General features: G+C 44.4%; 1 protein-coding gene across 1 annotated transcript in view; it reads right to left on the reverse strand.

Annotated features, from left to right (window-relative positions):
- The window catches only part of MTX3 (metaxin 3), a gene marked incomplete at its 5' end in the record, with an annotated part of 11,327 nt that extends 4,579 nt beyond the window's left edge, over positions 1–6,748 (reverse strand). Inside the window, 3 exons of the mRNA XM_010017554.1 lie at positions 3,054–3,146; positions 5,180–5,256; positions 6,595–6,748. Coding sequence (XP_010015856.1) covers positions 3,054–3,146; positions 5,180–5,256; positions 6,595–6,748 — 324 coding nt within the window. The remainder of the gene's footprint in view (positions 1–3,053; positions 3,147–5,179; positions 5,257–6,594) is intronic.
- Positions 6,749–6,817: the final 69 nt, after the last annotated feature.

Genomic DNA, 6,817 nt, shown 5'->3' on the forward strand with positions numbered 1-6,817 from the left:
GGGGACCCGGTTCTGGTGGAGGGTGCCCCTGCCTGGGGCGGGGGGTGGAACTGCATGATACTCATGCAAGTGATAGAGAAGCCGACAAGGAGAGGTGCCATGCTTGACCTCGTGCTCACCAAGGAGGGGCCAGTGGGCAATGTGATGCTCCAGGGCAGCTTTGGCTGCAGCGATCACGAGACGGTGAAGTTTGAGATCATGAGGGCAGTGAGAAGGGCATGCAGTAATCTCACTGCCCTGCTCTTTGAGAGAGCAGACTTCGGCCTCTTCAGGAACCAGCTGAGTAGGCTCCTATTGGATAGAGTCATGTAGGACAGGGGGGCCCAATAGTGCTGGTTGATACTCAAGGATAACCTGCTCCAAGTTCAGGAGCGCTGCATCCCGACAAGAAGGAAATGCAGCAAGAAGGCCAGAAGGCCTCTGTGGATGGATAAGGAACTGCTGAGAAAACTCAGAGGGAAAAAAGCTTACAGAAGGTGGAACCAAGGACAAGCAACCTGGGTGAAAAACAAGGACATTGTCTGGGAACCTAGGGATCGGGCTGGGAAAGCTAAAGCCTAGTTAGAGTTGAGTCTGGCCAGGGATGTTCAGACCTAACAGGAAGGGCTGTTTCTATATTATGTTGACACCAAAAGGAAGTCTACAGATAGGGCCTCTCCAGAAGGAAACGGGAGAACTGGCTACCCTAGATTTGGAGAAGGATGAAGTTCTTAATGACTTCTTTGCCTCAGTCTTCACCAGCAAGCACTCTGACCACACTGCCCAAGCCTTGGAAGGCAGATGCAGGGACTGTGAGAATGAAGATCTCACTGCAGGAGAGAATCAGGCTCAAGATCATCTTATGAACTTGAACGTGCGCAAGTCCATGGGACCTGATGAAGTCCTGAAGGAGACAGTGAATAAAGTTGCTAAGCCACTGTCCATCACATTTGAAAAATCATGGCAGTCAGATGAAGTTCCTCATGACTAGAAGAAGGGTAATATAACCTCCACTGTCAAGAAGGGGAAGGTGGAAGACCCAGGGAACTACAGACCAGTCAGTCTCACCTCTGTGCCCGGCAAAATCTTGAGCAGATTCTCCTGGAAAGCATGCTGAGGCACATGAAAAACAACAAGGTGGTTGGTGACAGCCAGCATGGTTTCACTAAGGGGAAATCCTGCCTGACCTATTTGGTGGCCTTCTATGATGGGGCTACAGAACTGGTGCATGGGGGCAGAGCAGTTGACGTCATCTACCTGGACTTGTGCAAAGCATTCGACACTGTCCCACACGACATCCTTGTCTCTAAATTGCAGAGACATCAATTTGATGGATGGACCACTCAGTGGGTAAAGAACTGGCGGGATGGCTGCACAAAGAGTTGTGGTCAGCGGCTCAATGTCCAGCTGGAGACCAGTAACGAGTGGTGTCCCTCAGGGGCCATTGCTGGGTCCTATCCTGTGCAACATCTTTGACAGCTGCATGGACAGTGGGATTGATGCGCCCTCAGCAAGTTTGCCGACGACACCAAGCTGTGTGGCTCGGTTGATATGCTGGAAGGAAGGGATGTCATCCAGAGGGACCTTGACAGGCTTGAGAGGTGGCCAGTGTAAACCTCATGAAGTTCAACAAAGCAAAGTGCAAGGTCCTGCACCTGGGTCGGGGCAATCACAGGCACAGCTACACATTGGGTGGAGAAGAGATTCAGAGCAGCCCTGCAGAGGACCTGGGCATGCTGGTTGACAAGACAACATGATCCAGCAGTGTGCGCTCACAGCCCAGAAACCAACCGTATCCTGGGCTGCATCAAAAGAAGCATGACCAGCAGGTCAAAGGAGGTGATCCTGCCCCTCTACTCTGCTCTTGTGAGACCTCACTTGGCAGTACTGTGTGGAGCTCTGATGTCCCCAGCATAAGAAGGACATGGAGCTGTTGGAGCAAGTCCAGAGGAGGGACATGATGACCAGGGGCTAGAACACATCCTGTATGAAGACAGGCTGAGAAAATTGAGGCTGTTCAGCCTGGAGAAGAGAAGACTGTGCAGAGACCTCATAGCAGCCTTCCAGTATCTGAGGGGGGGCCTATAAGGATGCTGGAGAGGGACTCTTCATTAGGGACTGTAGTGATAGCACAAGGGGTAATGAGTTCAAACTTAAATGGGGGAGATTCAGGTTAGATGTGAGGAAGAAATTCTTTACTGTGAGGGTGTCCTGGGTTCAGCTGTAGCAGTTATTTTTCTCCTCCCTAGCAGCTGGAGCAGTGCTGTGTTTCAGCTTTAGGCTGAGAACAATGCTGGAAACACACCAATGTTTTAGTTGTTGCTCAGTAGCACTTACCCCAATCAAAGACTTTTCAGTCTCTCATGCTCTGCCAGTGAGGAGGGGCAAGGGAAGCCAGGAGGAAACAGAGACAGGACACCTGACCCAAACTAGCCAAAGTGGTATTCCATACCACAGCATGTCATGACTAGTATATAAACTGGGGGGAGTTACCAGGAAGGCCACTGGGGTCATTGCTGGAGTTGGGCTGGGTATCAGTCAGCGGGTGTGTTTATAGTTTTCCTTTTCCTCTTTTAGTTTTATATTCTCTCCCCTTGTTACTTCCCTTATCATTATTATTACTGGTGGTAGTAGTAGCAGTTTTGTATTATACTTTGGTTACTGGACTGTTCTTACCTCAACCTATCCTGCCAGGAGCAGGGGGAAGGGAAGAAGAGAGGGGAGTGAGCGAGCAACTGCATGGTTCTGAGTTACTGGCTGGGCTTAAACCACGACAGAGAGTAGTGAGGCATTGGAACAGGCTGCCCAAGCAGCAGTGTTCGACAGGGCCTTGAGCAACCTGGTGTAGTATAAGGTGTCCCTGCTCTTTAAGGTCCATTCCAACCCAAACCACTCTATGATTCCATGAAATACACTCTTCTTTCCTTTACAAAAGTTGCTAGGCAGTATTTCCAAAATTGCACTAATTCTAGCCAGGACTATAGCTGAGAGACTTCAATGTCTCTCACAGTGGGCACTTCCTGTAGCATTCATTTCCAAAAATTCTGACCATTAATGTATTTCTCAATACTTACCAGAGCAGGAAGCAGCTTCTCTTCAAGTAGTGCAATATATGCTAATGTATCAGCCCCTTGCTTTGCAGACAATTCATAATCAGCATTGTATTTCTAAAAATTTAAATAAATAAATACAAATTATATACTACAAAGAGTGTTACAGGGAACTTTCCAAAAAGATGATGAGTACAACCCGAAGTCGTTTCAAACTTAACAGCCATCAAGTCAGCAAATGTAATAACATTTTTCAGGACAGAAATCATGCACTCACTAGAATTTCCCTTCTTCTTCAGGCCAGCTATGTCAAACCTCCTTGCATCTCCCTTTTCTTAGATTTTTGGGCCCTCCTATTCCCAAAATAACTCTTGCGCCTCCTTCCCACTGCTTTCCAACCAACTGTCCAGTGATACAGAGGCATTTTTTCAGTACTTAGGGATGTAGCAAACCTCTGGAAAGTCCTCATCCTTATTTCTGAAGAAGCATCTGGCACTTAAGCTGGCGTAAGCATAAAAAGGCACGTATTCTCATCTTCTGCTTTTAATTACCATTTTAAAAGTCGAAAAATTGGATGCTAACAACATAAGAGACCAAATGCACAGCTAAATTAATGCAGTTACAGCTGATGGAGCTTTTAATTCTGACACTGGATTCTCTTAAGGTATATTTAATGAGTTGATAAGGTTTTCTTAGGGGGAGATGCACTCAGCCAATTTAGAAACAAAGCGTCAGTGCTGGCCCTTAGATAAAGAATCATAGAATAGTTAGGGTTGGAAAGGACCTTAAGACCATCTAGTTCCAACCCCCCTGCCATAAGCAGGGACACCACACACTAAACTATGTCGCCCAAGGCTCTGTCCAGCCTGGCCTTGAACACCTCCAGGGTTGGAGCATTCACAACTTCCTTGGGCAACCTATTCCAGTGCCTCACCACCCTCACTGTGAAGAACTTCTTCCTCATATCTAACCTAAAGTTCCCCTGTTTAAGTTTAAAGCCATTACCTCTTGTCCTACCACTAGAGTCCCTAACGAAGAGTCCCTCCCCAGCATCCTTGTAGGCCCCCTTCAGATACTGGAAGGCTGCTATGAGGTCTCCACGCAGCCTTCTCTTTTCCAGGCTGAACAGCCCCAACTTTCTCAGCCTGTCTTCATACGGGAGGTGCTCCAGTCCTCTTATCATCCTCGTGTCCCTCCTCTGGACTTTCTCCAACAGCTCCATGTCCTTTTTATGTTGAGGACACCAGAACTGGACACAATACTCCAAGTGAGGTCTCACAAGAGCAGAGCATATTATTCTTAACCTTTAAGTTAAGGAGGTTTTTTTTCCTAACATTAATGAATCTTTGGTATTCAAATTACTGTGAAACTTCTGAATTTTAAAACAACTGTCTAAAATCCTACCTCAAATAGGCAGTTTTCAAATTCTGCTTTTCTCCCCCCAAAGATTAAAAGTTTCACTTTAAATCTTGACTAGGCAGGAACTGGATTTCTAATGTAAAAGCAGAATAGTGAGCTGGAAGACGATCTTAGAAATAAAAGGATGATGCAATGCTTTACTAAACATCTTTATACTTTGTCAAAGAAGAAATCGTGTAGCTTTATTCTTTGTGAATAAAACATGAAGAGATCTGCAAAAGGCAAGCAAGAGTTGACTACACGAGAACATGATGTGCATCAAGAAATGCTTGCAGACATTTTTACACTACAGGCTATAGAAAAACTATGTAGATTAAAACCAACGCTGTATTATCCTTTAAAAAAAAGAGCACTCACAGATGATTATCCATTTAAGCAGTTAAAACCACACTTCCTAAACTGCGATATCCTAAGTCTGCAAAGTCATAATGATGTTAAAAGTGTTATAATTAGGAGCAGGGTGCTCAGTGAGAAACTGCTCAATTAAGGCAAATTTGTTGTCCTTTTCAATGAATATTTTTCTCGTGTCTATTTTTATATGTTTCACATAACTAACCATCAAACTTTCAAACAACAATCCACCATTTTGAAATTCTCATGCATGTATGAGCAACAGGAAAGCTCTGGGTCTGAACCGAGCTCCAAGTTTTCAGAAGCCTGTATCATTGTATAAAGGGGACATGAAGAGCCACTATAAGGGAGAGAAAACAAACTTTCTGGAAGAGACCTACCTGCTTTCTTAAGAAGTTTAGTATTTTTGCTGGCTGAGAAATAACAATGTCTTCTGATATAAGGACTGGCACATCCCCTAGAAGGCATAAATAATATGGTCAACAATTTATATGTTCTAACTTAATTAGAAAGCAATCAAGTCACTTCATCTAATTTCCTCTTCTCCATAGCATGTTCTGATCTTACAAACATGTAAGCATAAAATAGGCTTTACCTAGTAGGCGAGTTCTGCCAAGGTCACAGATACATCTAGGGTATTAAGGCCTTCATTAATAACAACACATAAGAAAAAGCCTATGTCAAATCAGACTGAAACCAGTGTCTTCTGATAAATCACTGATGCTTTGAGAACCAGGCTACTTATCTGGATTTCAGACGTTACTGGTCAGATGTTACTCATCAGATTGCAGGATCAAAGACTGTAGAGTGTAAAATCTCTGTAATAGGGTTATCTTCTAGCAAATTCACAATGTAACTGCCACAATGAGCCTAACATGACTGTGCTGCTAAATACTGTTAAAGAAACAATTATCAGCAACACTTACTATTTGGATCTTTTTCTTAACAGATATTATGTGTTTTGGCTATTAAGTATTTGGCAAGTACACCCAGCTAGTTCGTGGTATTTTCTGCTAACAGAAAACAATAAGCTTAAAAGCAAGAGTCAAAGGCACTACTTTTGCATGGACAGAGTAATGCCTAAACTGATAATGTGGTAAGTGTAAATGACAGAGTACTTTAACCCTGCACTGATTTTACCTCTCTGGAATACACCAAAACAGTGCCAAGCAAACATTAGCAATGCGTATCAGTATCCGACACAGAGAAGTCCGCTCTGACACCTGATCTTCAACTTCCCCAGCAACTAGGTTGTTAGTCACCTTTTCTGAATTAACCTCTCTTAACTCAGCACAGTACTAAACATCCCAGCTGGTGCAAGTTAATAACTCTTTGAGGATCACATGCCACTTCCAGCTGTACCAGCCCATTAAATTATGTATAATTCTTTAATTATATAACACTATTTCCATACACAAGTCTAGTTACTGCCATCATAAATAGGCACGGTGAAAAAAGCTTAAAAATTTGTTTTCATTATACCAACAATTTAGACGGCTGACAGGAACAGGTATGTCCTTGGCACCAGTGCTTTGTTGAGTGCCCGCTGCTTCACCCAACCCATTTTAATAAGTGTCCTCTGAGGCACTTTGTCTTCCTTTATTTTATTCCCACAGATTCATCACACTTGATCCTGCAGTCACTTACCGATGCGTGGTGAAAGCAGGCAGCCCTCACTGGGCCAGCTTACACCCTTGAACACAAAACCGAAGCAAAGGCAGGAATAACACAGAAAGTGGAATCCACATTTATAACCTGGCTATGTTTAAAAGAATAAAGAACTCAAGGATGGTACCTTTGGGAGCTCTCCATGAGTTAGTTATAGTATTCACTGTCAGGGGAGCACCAGAAAATTTGGCATAAGCCTGCAATAAAGATTGAGGGGAAGTAAGCCCGGTGTGTAGGAGAAGTGTCAGCACTTCAGGAGTTGTTTTAAGCAGCTGAGGGCACTGACGACCGACGCAAAGCACACATCAAAGTACGCGCGTCTGGTTTTAGTCGGCCGTCGGTGCCCTGAT

The sequence above is a fragment of the Nestor notabilis genome, unplaced genomic scaffold, assembly GCF_000696875.1.
Source record: "Nestor notabilis isolate BGI_N333 unplaced genomic scaffold, ASM69687v1 scaffold807, whole genome shotgun sequence".
NCBI classification, from domain to species: domain Eukaryota; kingdom Metazoa; phylum Chordata; class Aves; order Psittaciformes; family Psittacidae; genus Nestor; species Nestor notabilis.